The sequence below is a fragment of the Chiloscyllium plagiosum genome, chromosome 29 (genome assembly GCF_004010195.1).
Source record: "Chiloscyllium plagiosum isolate BGI_BamShark_2017 chromosome 29, ASM401019v2, whole genome shotgun sequence".
In the NCBI taxonomy this organism is placed as follows: domain Eukaryota; kingdom Metazoa; phylum Chordata; class Chondrichthyes; order Orectolobiformes; family Hemiscylliidae; genus Chiloscyllium; species Chiloscyllium plagiosum.
In genome coordinates, this window is record NC_057738.1 from 33447558 (window position 1) to 33466439 (window position 18882).

The 18882-nt window shown below is 41.5% G+C and overlaps 1 protein-coding gene across 4 annotated transcripts in view; it reads right to left on the minus strand.

The window, feature by feature from the left end:
• eci2 (enoyl-CoA delta isomerase 2) overlaps positions 1–18882 on the minus strand; it is a 174394-nt gene that overhangs the window by 66909 nt on the left and 88603 nt on the right. For all 4 annotated transcript variants that reach the window (XM_043719486.1, XM_043719487.1, XM_043719488.1 and 1 more), the window contains one exon: positions 1641–1797. In XM_043719486.1, coding sequence (XP_043575421.1) covers positions 1641–1797 — 157 coding nt within the window. The remainder of the gene's footprint in view (positions 1–1640; positions 1798–18882) is intronic.

An 18882-nucleotide genomic window follows, 5' to 3' on the forward strand; every position in this document is an offset into this window, starting at 1 on the left:
CATTTAAGAGGCATTTGGATGGGTATATGAATAGGAAGGGTTTGGAGGGATATGGGCCGGGTGCTGGCAGGTGGGACTAGATTGGGTTGGGATATCTGGTCGGCATGGACGGGTTGGACTGAAGGGTCTGTTTCCATGCTGTACATCTCTATGACTCTATGACTAAGTCGAGAAGCCAGTTACAGAGTGGGGAGCAGATAGCTAGGTCCTGGAGTTTGGAGAGGAGTATGTTTAGAATTATGGCGTTGAAAGCAGAGCTGAAGTAAATAAATAGGAACTGAAAATGTGTTGCTGGAAAAGCGCAGCAGGTCAGGCAGCATCCAAGGAGCAGGAGAATCGACGTTTCGGGCATGAGCCCTTCTTCAGGAATGAAGGGCTCATGCCCGAAACGTCGATTCTCCTGCTCCTTGGATGCTGCCCGACCTGCTGCGCTTTTCCAGCAACACATTTTCAGCTCTGATCTCCAGCATCTGCAGTCCTCACTTTCTCCTAATAAATAAATAGGAGCCTGACATAAGTATCCTTGTTGTTGACATGTTTCAGGGATGATTTTAGGGCCAGGAAAATAGAATCTGCTGTGGACCTGTTGTGCCTGTTGTGGCAGTCTGGGAGGCTAGGGTTGCTGTGAACCATGATCAACCTCTCAAAGCACATTATGGATGTCAGAGTCACTGGGCGGCAGTCACTGATGAGCCTTCCGTGATTTTTCTTTATCACTGGGATGATGATGGTCTTTTTGAAGCAGTTGAGGTCTTCAAATAATCGTCAGGAGAGGTTGACAATATCTGCAAATATCCCTGCCAGCAGGATCTGGGTGCATGGCCAGGGACTCTATTGGGCAAGTCTCCTTCCATGGGTCCACTCTTAAGGTGGCCAATGTAATGGCTGCAGCGGTGACTGAGAGTACAGGTGCATCCCCCACAAGGTTTTTGGGACAGTGATATCATTTCACTGCTTTTCAGTTCAAAGTGAGCATAGAATGCATTGAGCTCATTGGGTGGGGTTGTACTGTTTCCCACGACACTGTTCGACTTCGCTTTGTAGCCCATTATGTCGTGTAGGCCTTGCCACAAATGATAGGTTACCATATGGTTAGTCTGGATCTCAAGCTTAGATTTGTATTGCCTCTTGGCAGCCTTGATGGCCTTGAAGAAATTTTGCCTCAGTAAAACTGAAGGCTGCATTTGCTAAAGAATGAACAAATTTTGACTTCACTGGCACGAGAAGGACTGTCTACTGACTTCCTAACATTGGAAATGGATGCAGCAGCCTCTTAGGAAATTTGTTATTGAAGTGAAAGTACCAGATGGACGATCCATTCAAACTGTAATTCTTACCACACAAAATGGAAATCCCCATTATACACTACCGATTCAAACTTTACCTATCCTGCTTAGAAATCTGCAGAACAATTCCCCTAATCACTCTTTAGTTTCAGTTTCATTTCCTTTTATAAGCTTTAAAATATGTAAATCCACAAATTAGATTAGTTCTTTAGGATACATAGGCAAACCACAAAGATAATACAGGTGGTTTATCTGAAAGCTGTTTAACTAATGTCAGTTGAAACTGAGGAGCTTTCTTGAATAATGGGTTGTTCTCCTGACCATTACTTTAATTCTCAATCTTAATCGTATTACCTGTTTAAACAATGCATATATTCGCAATTTTACTTCGTTTCCAGGATCGTTCTTTAAAGTCTTCAACTTATTCTTTGCTTTCTCAAATTCGGCTTCTGTTGCAATCATGGCAACTCCAGATAAATGCAGTTTAACTGCTGGTAAATTCTGAACCAATCTGTAAAATTAGACACATCGAACTGAAACGGAGTCTTTTAAATTGAAATGAAGAGCAGAACACTATCAATTTTTAAAATAGCTTCAATATAATATGTTTACAAGCACAAGCTGATACATGACATCGACAATAACTTCTCAGATCAACTGCTTACGTTGCACTGGGTCGATACCTATAATAGGAGAAAGTGAGGTCTGCAAATGCTGGAGATCAGAGATGGAAATGTGTTGCTGGAAAAGCGCAGCAGGTCAGGCAGCATCTAGGGAACAGGAGAATCGACGTTTCGGGCATTAGCCCTTCTTCTTTCCTGAAGAAGGGCTAATGCCCGAAACGTCGATTCTCCTGTTCCCTAGATGCTGCCTGACCTGCTGCGCTTTTCCAGCAACACATTTCCATCTCGATACCTATAATAAAATGAAATTCAAAGTGCAATATTGAACATTTAAAACATGCAGTTTTGTGAGCTACAACAATAAACTAAATGATCATGAAAACAGGGAAATGAAAGACCATGAAAGTTACTAATGTTAAAAAACTCATTTGATAATAGCTTTTAGGCATGGGAATTTTTTTAACATAGTCTGCTCTGGCCTGCATGATGTCTGTGCCAAACCACGTGAATGACTTTGCCATAATGGTCTAGCAAATTGTACAAACATTGTGGTCAGTCAGTCTCGCAGCAACTCAGATTTAGCACCATTTCTGGATTAATTTTATAAACCATTTTCCTTCTATAAACATCCAATAATTACTTGTGTTATCCACAGATGCTGAATAAGAAATATTAAGGACAATAAAATGATGGGATGCTTTAGTTACCACAATCGTTGATCTACATTCCTAAATAATTTAACTTGAGGGTTTCTCTCTATGTTAATGTGGTATTAAATGCCTTCAAAACGATATGCTTTTGAGAAAGAATGACCACAATATGGCTCCAGCTTGCAGCATACTCCTCTGGTGGCATTCTCCAGGCAGTGATTGCCTGCACCACCTCCCATCTGTCCATGGAGGCTGGAATCAGATATACACCAGCCTCACCACATAATCATAATACATTTCCAACTCACTTATATAATTCAATACTTTACCTCTGCACTTTGAAGCTCAAAAGCACCTTTCATTGCCATCTCTGCCATGGTGTTATGTGATTTGCTGCCCTAATCAGAAGGCTCTTCCCTTTTAGTGTAGCCACAAAGCTGGGCAGCTTGTCACGTTTGCCACCAGTGATCAGTTAAGGAAGTAGACATGTTGCTGTACGGCACTATGTTACATCAGTATCACACCTATAACTTGCACCTGCAGCTTACATGGCAAACACATGAATATGCTTCAGCCAAACGGCCATGTCTCAAAGTCTAAGGGGTTGAGATTGATGAGCAAAGGGCCCTATTATCAGTCAGCGTCCTGCCTCAGGCAGTCAATGGCAGTGTCCGATCTCAGTCCAGGGGCTTTGACAGGGTTAGCTGGCCACTTGGAGTGGTCAGAGTCAGGAATTCTATATCATCATATTCCAGGGATTGGGTCATGGTCAGTCTTGCAGGTCAAGTTCAACAGTCAGGTGATTAGCGGCAAGTCAGTCAGGAAGTGAACACAGATCAGTCAGGAATCTGGTGATTTATCGGTTATGGCTGTCATTCTAAGTTGGTTAAGGGTTGGGCCATGGTTAGTCCTGGGATCTGTTCACTGAAAGTTAAGTTAGGTTATCAGAGGCCACTGCTGTGGTGGACAAGTTGGAGAATTTAACATAGGGATTGGAGACCGTGTACTGGGATGGAGGCAGGACAATAATTGTGAAGGTGGGGCAACTCGATATACAAGGCTGGGAGGCAATAGTGCATTGAAAGGTAGATTAGGTGGGGGGGGTAGGTCATCAACCATTGTCAGCAACTTGGCTTTAATGAGGGACAGTGCACCATGATGGTTGACATGACTAAGCTGCAGGGTCGCGGGTTATGTTGGGAGATGAAGACTTAAAAGTAACAGAAGCTCAGAACTGGCGGGGTCAACAGTAAAGAAGGCAGATGAAAGTTTGGGCAGGGGAGGTCACCTAGATTGACAGGCTGAACCGGTGAATCATTCTGTAAAGCGTGACCATTTTCATATGCACTGCAAAAAAAAAAACTGATGAGAAATAGCTGCTAGCAAAGCCAGCATGGGAGGTGTAAGTGTTTTTTCTCCTGCCTGAGAATTCACGTTTTACTTGTGAGCAATATGAGAACTTTCCAGGGGCAGTTACATTAATCAGAGAGTGCAGATTTAAACTATCTGTCATCATAGAATCCTGCAGGTGAAACACGTGCAGTGACCAACTATGTTGAATACAAATTGCAGCCACAAGCTGCATCATGATCATGTTATTGGACATTATAAATTAATTGTAGACATCTCTGTGGAACAGACATAATCACAGGTGACCTGCATGTCACAATTCAGAAACAGAATTCAACATACCATAGGCTGCACAAAGATGCAAAGCCACTTTCTTTGAATTTAAGTATTTGTCAACGTACTCTGATATGCATCGCTATTTTTCTTAGTGATGTGCAGGAGTAGGGGGACAAGGTTTCAGTAATGTTATCACACTTAACAATCTATTCCTGTATTTGTACAACATGGTATTGTTTGTGGTTCACTGGAACCATAAATAGAAATTGAGGTAGATAGAGGGTAAACTTGAACAGGGAATACTTTATTTTGCATAGTCTCAGCTCCACAGTTGGTCTTGGACTGCCCCTCTAGCTCCTACCTCCGGGGTCATCTGACCCAGTCTCTTAACAGGCAACACACAACCAATTGCATACAAAAAACATAGCTGATGCTGCATACATGAGAATATAGTCTACTATGACAGAAGTCAATATGTAAGTACTGACATACATATGTCAGTACTTACTTATTGTAAGTATGTAAGTACTGACAATACTTACATTGTCAGTAAGTACTGGTCACGTCAGTAAGTACTGGTCTTTTCCCTGGGGTGGAGGAGTTCAAAACCAGGAGGCATATTTTTAAGGTGAGAAAGATTTAAAAAGGATCCAAGGGACAACTTTTTCACACAGTGGTTCATATGAGGAATGGTTTATGAATAGGAAAGGTTTAGATATGGGCCAAAGGCAGACAAGTTGGCCTAGTTTATATTTGGAAACTTGGCTGGTATGGACACGTTGGACCAAAAGGTCTATTTCTGTGCTGCATGACTTTATGACTCGCCATCTCTAGCTGTGTGAGATACTTTGTCTGAGCTTATGGGAAGAAGCCCTCTATGAAACTGCCTGAAATTTATACTTGGCCAATTTCAGCCTCAATATCCTCCTTTGTGGCATAAAATCCAACTGAAACATACAGATAAAATATGTAACTTATTTGTCCCATTCATCTGCTGAGAATATCTTTATAATATGTGCAAGAGACCTTAGCTGAATGTCAATTATTAGCCACAGGAGATCCTTTTCAATACGATAAATAATAAGGTCTGCCTAGCTGGAGAATTAACCAGTTTATTTTGAGCAGCCATTGCATTTTTCAATACCTTTTTATTTAATTCCAGTAATAATCCATTTAAAACAGCCACTATTTTAAAAATCCATCTCGGTTTAAATATTTCCTTTCGTCAATGTACATTTTTCAGATAGTTGCCACTTCTAATCTAGGTACAATTAGCTTACACTTTATGATAACGGTAAAAGCGAGGGTGGAAGTTTCTGCATCATAGTGGGGGTAATGGGTAACAATATCTATTATTATCTGCATGTGCAGAATTAAATGCAGAAATCTGATGTACTGTCAGATATCCTGCTTTTCCCCGCTGATTGATGTAGCATTAAAGTTACCGTAAAGACATGTTTTTTTCCATGAGCTCCTGTGAAAAAATGGCTGACAAAACATCTTTATGGCTGCTGCATTCAGGTACAACAAGACCTTTAATGGTGAGAACTTTAATTTTTCACGTCCAAAGAGATTATTGAATAGTAATGTTAAAAATATGACATCTTATTCTTTCAGTAAAACATGAGCATTCGTGGTTTTAAAACAAAATGTTCTGATTGCCTCTTGACTCTTCCTAATTCCCAACCTTTATTTTTGCTTTATATACATCTAAATCTAATTAATACTTGCTAGTTCATATTTTTGAGTGTTGACTGTGTTCCAACAGATGTCTTCAACCTGATTGGTTGATGAGCCTCATTGTTGCTTGTCATATTCTCTCTTACCCTACAATTTCTGAAGAGCACACCACACCGAAAAAGAGACGTTGAATTAGAGGAAATCTTCACTCAGCTGTAGGCATTTGCCAACAAAGTAGATGACATACATTGTTTTTTCACCACCGATGACAAAATCCATTCCATTAAGTGGTTTATTATCTGCTGAAGAGCAAGTTTTAAAAATATTTCAAGTTTCTCATAGTATCACAATTCTCTGATAAACATGGATTTTGAGCCAGCCAACGTAAAAATAAATGTGCTTCATGAAGAATAATTCTTCGTTCAGTCATTCCTTGAATGTTTGGTTCATATCAGAAACTAGTAAAATTGAAGAATTAATTATTTTGATTTTGTTTTGGTTTGGTAGACTTGTTTAACTCACTCCCAAGACAGTGGTTAAAATCCACATCCTGGCCAAATTGGTATAAATATTGAAAGGATACAATAATCTGGCTTTCTGCCTGAAATTCAAATAATTATAGCAAGTTTTGAAAAGATTTGTAGCTCAGTTTGAGGTTTTGGAAGTTGGTTTGCTCGCTGAGCTGGAAGGTACATCTTCAGACGTTTCATCACCATACTAGGTAACATTGTCAGTGAGCCTCCGGATGAAGCACTGGTAGTATGGCCTGCTTTCTATTTAGGTTTCCTTGGGTTGGTGATGTCATTTCCTGTAGTGACATCGTTTTCGATTCTTTTTCTCAGGGAATGGTAAATGGGATCCAAGTTTATTGACAGAGTTCCGGTTGGAATGCCATGCTTCTAGGAATTCTTGTGAGTGTCTGTGTTTGGCTTGTCCTAGGACAGATGTGTTGTCCCAGTCGAAGTGGTGTCCTTCCTCATCTGTATGGAAGGATCCTAGTTAGGGTGGGTCATGTCTTTTTGTGGCTAGTTGATGTTCATATATCCTAGTGGCTAGTTTCGACTGGGTCAACACATCCATCCTAAGACAAGCCAAACCGAGACATGCACAAGATTTCTTAGAAGCATGGCATTCCAACTGGAACTCTAACAAACACATTGACTTGGATCCCATTTACCACCCCCGAGAAAAAGAACAGAAAATGACATGAACACAGGAAATGATGACATCACAGGAAGTGACATCACCAACCCAAGGAAACCTAAACACAAATAGAAAGTGGGCCATACCATCAGTGCTTCATCCGGAGGCTCACTGATGATGTTATTTAGTATGGAAACCGAACATTCCAGCTCAGTGAGCTAACCTACATTCAAATAAACATATTTTTACTCAACTAGCCAGTTGAACACAGCGGCCAAAACTTTAAATCCAGAAACTAAATCTAATATTTTCAGAGATTTTTAATAGCCTAAAGCTGATAAAAAAAGAGTTAAAATGAGCTGAGTTTAGCAGAAAAAGATGCAGTTGATTGAAACCTTAAAAAAAGCTAACTACCTTTTGCAGGAAAAAATGTATTAAACATATTATCTGCAAAAGATCAGCATATACAGTATAGTAATTTTATTTACTGTTTGTCATTTATTGAGCTGGATGGTATGAAATCTACTGTAATTATGGTTTTATAGATTTTTTAAATCAACCTGATCAGATATGTTATGACACACCACTGGAATAGGTGGGACTTGAATTTTGACCTCACGACTCGGAGGTAGGGAAACTACCCACAATATACCTGTAGTTAGGTATACTTGATTTATTTCATCATTCCAGTAAAATCATTTGATAATTAAATGCCTAAGACAAGATCCTTCTACTTCTGGCAGAGATCTTCCTGCACATCCAAACACCTTATCTACTGTGTCTGTTATTCTCAATGTGGTCTCCTCTAAACAGGACAGACAGGATGCCAACTTGCTGAACGTTTCAGGAAACATCTCTGGGACACAGGCACTAAACAATCCCACCGCCCTGTGGTCAACCACTTCAACTCCCCTTCCCACTCCACCAAGGTCATGCAAGTCTTGGACCTCCTCCACTGCCAAATCCAAACCACCTGACGCCTGGAGGAAGAACGCCTCATCTTCCGCCATAGGAGCCTCAAATCACACGGCATCTCCCCTCCCCCCACCTCATCCCAGATCCAACCCTCCGGCTCGGGACCACCCTCTTGAACTGTCCTACCTGTCCATCTTCCTTCCCACCTATCCGCTCCACCCTCCACCCCCATTACCCCAACTGCATCTACCTATTGCCTACCCAGCTACCTTCCCCCAGCCCCACCCTATTTATCTCTCAGCCCCCCCCTTCCCCCTCCATATTCACAATGAAGGGTTTATGCCTGAAACTTGCTCCCCAGATGCTCCCTGACCTGTTTTCCAGTACCACACGTTTTGACTCTGATCTCCAGCATGTGCAGTCCTCAGTTTCTCTCAACGTAAGATGTTATGTTCAACAACTTTTTAAGGATGAAAATTCCTGTGGAGTCATTCAATTGATAAAGTAAATTGATTGAAGTTTTCCATTTGCCTCCATTGGTACATTGGTCCTACTAGCCTAGGCAGGCTTTTGACAATGAAAATATTCTCTAAACTTTATGAAGATGAGACCAGCTTGTGAGACTAGCTTATGAGACTAATGTAAAACCATGTAAAGCCACAAACACTCAAAAATGCAATGGTAATTTTCTTGTGGGAAAGCTTAAATCCAGTGTGCCATGATGCAATATCAAGATAACTGTGCTGCACTGATGGGCTGTCTCTAGCTTTCTCTCAATTTCTTTTTAGAAAACATCACCTTCCTTCTCAATTATATCCCACATAAAAATGTGTTAACTCCTGTTGAATATTTTTTCCTTTTTTTTCCCTAAACTGAGGAGATTCTAAATCTCCTGGTTATATATATTCTTTTCTTTTCCCTCGCACTACCACCTAACCACAGTAGTACTTATTTTTCCAAAACCCCTGATGATACATGCTACCACTAGGTGCGGCTCCTCTTAGCATATCAATCACATACCAAATGGTGGTTGGGAGTGAATGCTGATGAGAAACTTGAGAACAAAATAAAGCCTAATTCTTGCCTCCTCCAAAGTCCACAGCTACACATTTTCTAGTAGGCACCACAAGATAACATTCAGGCACAGGAAACCAAGCTATTTATAATATAATTAGCTCAGGGGCTATCACTTGAATTGATCAGCTAAAAATCTAGCAAAGGCTAGGAGTTTACATGCTTAGAGACTCATTTATGACAGTGCTTTTATGAATTGAACTATGGGGAGAAATTTGCACCAAACTGGAAAGAGATTCAACAGATGATCATTTAGAAACTTGCTACTTGTACTAATATAGAAAATCATCTATAGATTCTGAACCACATTGTTAAATTGGGAACAAGAAGTAACAGCTAAAAAAGTTTTAAAGAGCTCATTGGTGTTTAAATTATTCTATAGAATCCTTCATATGCTTAACATGCTGATTTGAAATGCTTTTTTTTGTATGTAACATATGATTTGAACAAATATCATGAAGCAGGGATTTTTTTATTCTGCTGTCATCAGGTCATTACAAACATTGGGCTGAGGAAACCTTTATCTATCTGCTGCTCCTTCCATCAACAAGTGGTGAGAGTCCACTTGACTGATCCAGTTGCCTCCCTTCCCCATTGACACCTGCTGGTGGAAATCCTGCAAACTATTTAGCTCTCTTGATCATTGTCCTCCAGCACTGTCACCATCTATTGCTGGAGGCCCCATTCCATGCTTACTTGCTCAAAACTTGCTGTCTTGGTAATTACGTAGAGCACACAGTAACTGGTTCAATTGTGCCGTGATGGCTTTAATGTTTGCATTCACATTCGAGGCAGCATTCCCTTCTTATACACTATCGTCTTTCAAGAACTATAAACATTGGTACATTTCCTCCAGATTGCAGGATAACTATTGCATTTTCTCTAGTTAAAAAGGAAGGCAGAAGGAAATTACAGATAGCTGACACTGGTATTGGGGAAAATGCTAGAATTCATCATAAAAGATTTTACTGCTGTGCACTTGGTAAGCAGTGTCAAGATTGGTCAGAGTCAGCATGGATTTGCAAAAGGTAAATCATGTTTGATAAATGTACTGGAATTATTCAAGAATGTCACTCAGACTTGATGATGGGGAACCAGTGGATGTGGTTTATTTGGACTTTCAGAAAGCTTTTGACAAAGTCCCACATAAGAGATTAGCATGTAAAATTAAAGCACATGGGATTGGGGATAGTGTATCGAAATAGATAGAAAACTGGTTGGGAAACAGGAACCAAACAATATGAATAAATGGATCTTTTTCTAAATAACTGGTAGTGACTAATGGATACTGCAGAAATCAGTGCAAGACCCCAAATATAAATTCATGAATTAGACAAGGGAACTAAATTTAATATTTGTATAAGCTTTGCAGATTATACAGAGCTGGGTGGGAAGATGAGCTCTGAGGAGGAGGCAGAGATGCATCTGCGAGATGTGGACAAGTTGAATGAGTGGGCAAATGCGTGGCAGATGCAGTATAATGTGGATAATTTAAAGGTTATCCACTTAGGAAGGGAGATTATTATCTGAATGGCAATAAATTGAGGGAGGAGAGTGTGCAAAGAGACCCAGCTGCCCTCATACACCAGTCACTGAAGGTAAGCATACTGGTGCATGAGGCTGAAGATGATTTGCTGGCCTTCTTAGCAAGTGGATTTGAGTATATGGTGGAGGGATCTCATGGTGCAAACTTACAGATTATTAGTGAGACCACAGCTGGGACACTGTGTGAAGCTTTGGTCGTCTTAACTGAGGAAAGATATTCTTACTATAGAGGGAGGGCAGCTGCTGATTCCTGGGATGGCAGGACTCACAATGAATCAGTTAGATTCATTGAAGTTCAGAAGAATGAGAGGGAATCTCAAAAAAAACTATAAAATTCTAACAGGACCAAACAAGGTAGATACAAGAAAGATGTTTCCAATAACAATAAATCTCCAGACCTGATCTAGTTTATCCCAGGACTTTGTGGGAAGTCAAGTAGAAAATTATAGGGCCTCTTGCAAAAATATTTGTATCATCTATAAATATGGGTGAGCTGCCGAATGGCTGGAGAGAGGCTACTGTTGTGCCTTTGTTTAAGGGATTAAGGAAAAGTCTAGGAACAACAGACCTAAGAGTCTGACTTCACTGGTGGGTAAGTCATTGGAAGTGATTCTGAAAGATAGTATTTATATGCATTTGGAGAGACAAGGGATGATTAGGGATAGTCAACATGGTTTTGAATCCATCATAGAAGCTCCACATCCTACCCAGATCCATCACTCTACCCTATCTCTGTAATCCTGCATTTCCCATGGCTAATGCACCAAACCTACACATCCCTGAACGTTACAGGTAATTTAGCATGGTCAATCCACCTAACTTGCGTATCTTTGGACTCTGGGAGAAAACCAGAGCACCTGGTGGAATCCCAGGGAGACACAGGAAGACCATACAAACTCCACACAAGAATGGGGCTCCCTGGAACGGTGATACAGCAGTGCTAACCACTGAGCCACTGTGCCTCCATCATACAAGGGAAATTATGTCTCACAAACTTGGTAACCAAGATGGTTGACGAGCACATAGTAGAAGACATTGCTTACTTGGACTTTAGCAAAGTATTTGACAAGACTCTGCATGTTAGACTAATTAGTAAAGTTAGATTATATGGGATTCAAGGTGACTTTGCCAATTGGATACAGAAATAGCTTAATGGCAGAAACAGAGTGATGATAGAGGGTTGTTTTAGATTAGATTACTTACAGTGTGGAAACAGGCCCTTCGGCCCAACAAGTCCACACCGCCCCGCCGAAGCGCAACCCACCCATTCCCCTACTTTTACCCCTTACCTAACACTACGGGCAATTTAGCATGGCCAATTCACCTGACCTGCACATCTTTGGACTGTGGGAGGAAACTGGAGCACCCGGAGGAAACCCACGCAGACACGGGGAGAACGTGCAAACTCCACATAGTCAGTCACCTGAGGCGGGAATTGAACCCGGGTCTCTAGCGCTGTGAGGCAGTAGTGCTAACCACTGTGCCACCGTGCCGCCCACAGTCTGTTTTTCAGACTGGAAGCCTGCTTTCAATGAATTTCCACAAGGATTGGTGTTGGGTCCACTTTTGTTTGTCATTTATATAAATGATAAAATGAGAATACAGATAGCATGGTTAGTAAGTTTGCAGATGGTACCAAGATTGGTTTTATAGCAGACAGTGAAGATTATCTAAGATTGGGCAACTTTTTCAGGCAGAGGGTGGTATGTGTATGGAATGAGCTGCCACAGGATGTGGTGGAGGCTGGTACAATTGCAACATTTAAGAGGCCTTTGGATGGGTATATGAATAGGAAGGGTTTGGAGGGATATGGGCCGGGTGCTGGCAGGTGGGACTAGATTGGTTTGGGATATCTGATCGGCATGGACAAGTTGGACCGAAGGATCTGTTTCCATGCTGTACATCTCTATGACTCTAATTGGGTTAATGGGCTGAAGTGTGGCAAATGGAGCTTAATTTGGATAAATGCGAGGTATTGCATTTTGGTAAAACAAACAAATACAAGACTCATACAATTAAAAGTAGGGCCTTGGAGAGACTGGGGATTCAGGTACACACTTCTTTGAAGTTTGCATCACGTACAGATAGGGTGGTCAAGAAGGTGTTTAGCATGCTTGCTTTCATTGCTTCGACCTTTGAGTATAGGAATTGGGACATTATGCTGAGGTTGTACAGGACGTTGGTGAGGCCTCTTCTGGAGTACTGTGTACAGTTCTGGTCTCCCTGTTATAGGAAGGATATTATGAGGCTGGAGGTTTTGAGTTGTAAGAAGAGGCTGGTTAGGCTGGGAATTTTTTTCACTGGAGTGTAGAAGGTTGAGAGATGTCCATGTAGAGGTTTATATAATAATGATGAGTATAGATAAGGTTAATAGCAGATGTCTTTTCCCTAAGGTGGGGGATTTCAAGATTTTAGGTCATATTTTTAAGGCGAGAGGCAAAAGATTTTTTAAAAAAATGGGGAGTGTTTTTCAAAAATACAGAAAATGGTTTGTGTGTGGAATGAACTTACTGAGGAAGTGGTGGATATGGGTACAGTGACAAATGTTTAAAAGGCATTTAGATAAGTTGATGACGAAGAAATGTTTGGAGGGATATGTGCAAGTTTAGTTTAGTTTGGGAATATGGTCAGCGAGGACTGGTTGGACCAAAGGTCTATGACTATGACTGTAATTGACACATCCATTTCAGAGCCAATTAGGGATATTTCTACCTTGCAAATTTCATACTCACTATAGGGCAGGTGCCTAATGCTCTATACAAAGACTAAACCTTTTCCTGATGAAACTTTGCCACCCACCTGTCTCGGTGAGAGGCCCAATTAGATTAATGCCTGGCAAGAAGCATGAATGGGGTCTCTGTATCTGGTGGGAATGGTGGCCATGGTTGTGAAGGGCAGCCTTGTTTAAAGGCCATGTCATAAGTTCAACACCTCTTCAGGACATCCTTTACGTGGGATCAACTGTGCAGTTTAACAGAGATAAACCGCAAAGACTGGATCTATGTTTGCTAAGCAGCTATCTGCTCCACCTGCCTCTTCTGCCTGTGGTCTATATCACATTCTGTGTTGATAGTCAACCTCACTGATGTAGCTTCCGATCTTTCTCTATGATCGCCATGACAACATAGTTGTGCTTCAAAGAAAGATAACTAAGGTTTGTCACTATTAAGCCTCTTCAACTCATTCTGAAAGTTCACATCCTTCGCTACTTCTGCTAGGCTCCCTTCAGTACCATGTCTCTGGTCAATTGGATGGAGGGATCTCGGAGAATGAATGATGTCATGTACCAACTTTATTGGATCTAGGGAAAAGAGAAACCAGACGCTCCCTATATCTTGCTGATAGTCATAAAACTTCTGCTATCTCAAAAATAACCCTTGTCAATACCTCAAAGAACCACTTAGGATTTTGTTCAACATCTGTACTTCATTCCAGTATTTCTCAAAGAGTTTTCCCTTTCAAATGTTCCAACACAAATGCCATCTCCTCACTTACACTATTGCTCCGACTCCTTAACCAGCTGTTTCTGATCTTCTTCGAACCTGTCCAGTTTCCCACTCATTAGCAAGCAGAATACCCAATCAGTATTACAATTTCCTTTCTCCATTGTGTCAGGGAAATACATTTGGGGAGCCATTGTCTGGGTTTGTCCTAAAAGTCAGATTGCTTCTGCCAATACCTAAGCCTTCGCCATCTTGGCTAAACACGATTTAACCTCATCCGACATGACTTGGTGCCTGTACTGTGGAACTCTGCTGACTTTGCTAGAAATGTAATGTGAGATTTGAACACATGGTAAGCCTAAAGATCACGAAGCAGTCATTCTTTATTGCACGGGCATTGGCTTATTACAAACAGAAAGGGCAATCAAGGATAAACAAAGAACTATTTACAGTTTAGAACATGGAACTAAGCCTATGGGTTACATTAGGCTGAGAAATCCTAATGTCAATCTGTTCCCCTTCTCATCAGCCTCCTGAAGTTCTGAAGAATAGTCATATGGGACCTGGAACATTAATTGTGTTGTTGTCTCCACAGATGCTGCCAGACCTGCTGTGCTCCCCCAGCACTTTGTTTTTATTTTATGTCGCATGTTGTCATGCAGCAATTGAAGGATGGTACTGAAATCTTGAGCAACCAAATTTGAGGAGGACGCGCTCTAATCCCTCTTGGTTGGGGCAGCATGGTGGCTCAGTGGTTAGCTGCTTCACTGCACCAGGGACCCAGGTTTAATTCCTGCCTCAACAACTGCCATGTGCGGAGTTTGTACATTCTCTCTGTGTCTGCATGGGTTTGCTCCGGTTTCCTCCCACAGTCCAAAGATGTGCAGGTTAGGTGGATTGGCTAAATTGCTCAGAGTGTCCAGGGATGTGTAATTTATGTCTATTGTAGATCTTTCCCTTCTCACCTTAAATCTATACCCTCTAGTTCTGGACTCACCCAACTCGAAGAAAAGATCTAGTCTATTTACCCTATCCTTGCCCCTCATGATTTTATAAACCTCTATATTAGGTTACCCCCTCAGCCTCCGATGCTCCAGGGAAAATAGCCCCAGTATATTCAGCCTCTCCCTATAGCTCAAACCCTCCAACTCTGGCACCGTCCTTGTAAATCTTTCCTGAACCCTTTCAAGTTTCACAACATTCTTCCTATAGCAGGGAGACCAGATTTGAATCCGGTATTCCAAAAGTGGCCTAACCAATATCCTGTACAGCTGCAACATGACCTCCGAACTCCTGTACTCAATGTTCTGACCAATAAAGGCAATCATACCAAACACCTTCTTCACTATCCTATCCACCTGCGACTCCACTTTTAAGGAACTATATACCTCCATTCCAAGATCTCTTCGTTCAGCAACACTTCCCAGGATCTTACCATTAAGTGTATAAAGTCTTGCCCTGATATGCTTTCTAAAATGCAGCATCTAAATTAAACTCCATCTGCCTCTCTTTGGCCCACTGGCCCACCTGATCAATATCTCATAGTATACTGAGATAACCTTCTTTGCTGTCCACTATACCTCCAACTTTGGTGTAATTTACAAACATACTTCCTACAGTCACATTCAAATTATTTATATAAATGACAAAAAGCAGTGGATCCAGCACCGACCTTTGTGGCACACCACTAGTCACAGGCCTTCAGTCTGAATAAACAACCCTCCACCACCATCTTCTGTCTTCTACCTTTGAACCAGTTCTTTATTCAAATAGCTCTATCTCAGTGTGATCCTTGCTAATCAGTCTACCATGAGGAACCTTGCTGAATGCCTTACTGAAGTCCAAAAAGATCACCTCCGCTGCTCTGTCCTCAATCTTCTTCGTTACTTCTTCAAATAATTCAATCAAGTTAGTGAGATACGATTTCCCCAAACAAAGACATGTTGACAATCCCTAATCAATTCTTGCCTTTTCAAATACATGTAAGTCTTCTCCCTCAAGATTCCCTGCAATATCTTGCCACCATTGATGTCAGGCTCACCAGTCTATAGTTCCCTGGCTTTTCCTTACCATTCTTAAATAGTGGCACCATGTTAGCCAACCTCCAGTCTTCCGGCACCTCACCTGTGGCTATCGATGATACAAATATCTCAGGATGAGGCCCAGCAATCACTTCCCTAGCTTCCAATAATGTTCTAGGATATACCTGATCCAGTCACAGGGATTTATCCACCTTTCTGCTTTTTAAAACGTCCAGCACCTCCTCCATTGTAATATAAAAATTTTTCAAGATGTTGCTATTTATTTCCCCACTTTCTATTTCTTCCATATCCTTCTCCACAGTAAATACCTCCCCCCATTTCCTGCAGTTCCACATCTAGGTGGCCTTGCTGATCTTTAAGGGGTGAAAATGTGTTGCTGGAAAAGCGCAGCAGGTCAGGCAGCATCCAAGGAGCAGGAGAATCGGCGTTTCGGGCATGAGCCCTTCTTCAGGAATCCAGCAACACATTTTCAGCTCTTTAAGGGGCCCTACTCTCTTTCTAGTTACCCTTTGGTCCTTAATGTATTTGTAGAATCCCTTTGGATTCTCCTTAATCCTACTTGCCTAAGCTATCTCATATTCCCTTTCTGCCCTCCTGATCTCCCTCTTAAGTATACTTCTACTGCCTTTATACACTTCTCGGGATTCACTCGATCTCTGCTGATAATACCTGAAATATGCTTCCTTCTTCTAAGAGCTCTAAGAGAGATAGCTGAGGCATTAGTGATAATCTTTCAGGAATCACTAGAATCAGAGAGGGTTCCAGAGGACTGGAAAATCACTAACGTAACACCCCTGTTTAAAAATGGAGTAAGGCAGAAGATGGAAAATTACAGATCGATTAGTCTAACCTCAGTCGTGGGTAAGATCCTGGAATCCATCGTGAAGGATGAGATTTCTGAATACTTGCAAGTGTATGGTAAAATAGTCAACATGGTTTCAACAAGGGGAAATCATGCCTGGCAAATCTGCTAGAATTCTTTGAGGAAGTAATAAGCAAAGGAGAACCAATGGATGTTATCTACCTGGACTTTAAGAAGGCATTTGACAATATGCCACACAGAAGGCTACTGAGTAAGAAAAGGGTCCATGGTGTTAGAGGCAAGGTGCTGGCATGGATAGAAACTTGGCTGTCGGACAGAAAGCAGAGAGTGGGGATAAAAGGGTCCTTCTCAGGATGGCAGCCAGTGACAAGTGGTGTTCCGCAAAGCTCAGTGTTGGGATCACTTTATTAATAGTTTTCACTTTATTAACAAACTAGCTGAAGGAACAGAGGGCATTCGGGCTAAGTTTGCAGATGACACAAAGATAGGTAGAGAAACAGTAGCATGGAGGAGGCAGGGAGGCTGCAGAAGGATTTGAACAGGTTAGGAGAGTGGGCAATGAGTGGCAGATGGACTACAATGTGGGAAAAAGTGAGGTCATGCACCTTGATAGGAAGAATAGAGCCATGGACTATTTTCTAAATGGGGAGAAAATTCAGAAGTCTTAAGTGCAAAGAGACTTTGGAGCTCTCGTCCAGAATTCTCTCAAGGTAAACTTGCAGGTTGAGTCAGTAGTTAGGCAGGTAAATGCAATGATGGCATTTATTTCAAGATGACTTGAAAAGAAAGCAGGGATGTACTTCTTAGGCTCTATAAGGCTCTGGTCAGGCCACGTTTGGAGTATTGTGAGCAGTTTTGGGTCCCATGTGTCAGGAAGGATGTACTGGCCCTCGAGGGTGTTCAGAGGAGATTCATGAGAATGGTCCCAGAACGAACAGCTTAACACATCAAGAACGTTTGAGGACTCTTGGTTTACACTTGATAGAGTTTAGAAGGATGAGGGGGGATCTAATTGCAACTTACAGAATACTGAATGGCCTGGGTAGAGTGGATGCTGGGAAGATGTTTCCATTGGTAGAAGAGATTAGGACCTGAAGGCATAGCCTTAGAGTAAATGGAAGACCTTTTTAGAAGAGAGTTAAGGAGAAACTTCTTCAGCCAGAGAGTGGTGAATCTGTGGAATTCACTGCCACAAAAGGCTGTGGAGACCAGGTCATTCAGTATATTTAAGACTGAAATAGATAGGCTCTTGATTGTGAAGGAGATCAAGGGTTACAGAGAGAAAGCAGGAGAATGGGGTTGAGAAATTTATAAGCCATGATTGAATGGCAGAGCTAATGCAACAGAATGAATGGCCTAACTTCTGCTCCTATGTCTTATGGTCTTCTTTTTCTTAACCAAAACCTCAAAATCTCTAGTCATCCAGCATTCCCTACACCAATCAGCCTTGCCCTTCACCTTAATGAGAACATCCTGTTTCTGGACTCTCATTCTCATTATTGAATGCTTCCCATTTTCCAGCCATCTCTTTACTTGTGAACATCCGCTCCTAATCAACTTTTGAAAATTCTTGACTAATACCATCAAAATTGGCCTTCCTCCAATATATATCTTTAATTTTTAGATCCGTTCTATCGTTTTCCATCACTATTTTAAAACTGATAGAATTTTGGTCACTGGCTCCAAAGTGTTCCCCCACTGTCACCTCAGTGCCCTGCCCTGCCTCATTTCCCAAAGGTAGGTCAAGTTTTATATCTTCTCTAGTCAGAACATCCACATACTGAATCAGAAAATTTCCTTGATCACACATTGATCAAGAAATTTTGCATGCTGGTGTGTGGCACCCATGACTCAACGTGGCATTCTCCCTTCTGAATCAGAAAGTTAAGCTCACTCCAGGACTTAAATACATAACACAGGCCCACACTTCAGTGCAGTAATGAGGAAGTGCTGTACAATCAAAGACTATGGATGGAATTTTCCCATTTGCACTTAAACAGTTTGGTTGAGTGGTGTTCATTGCATTGGATAT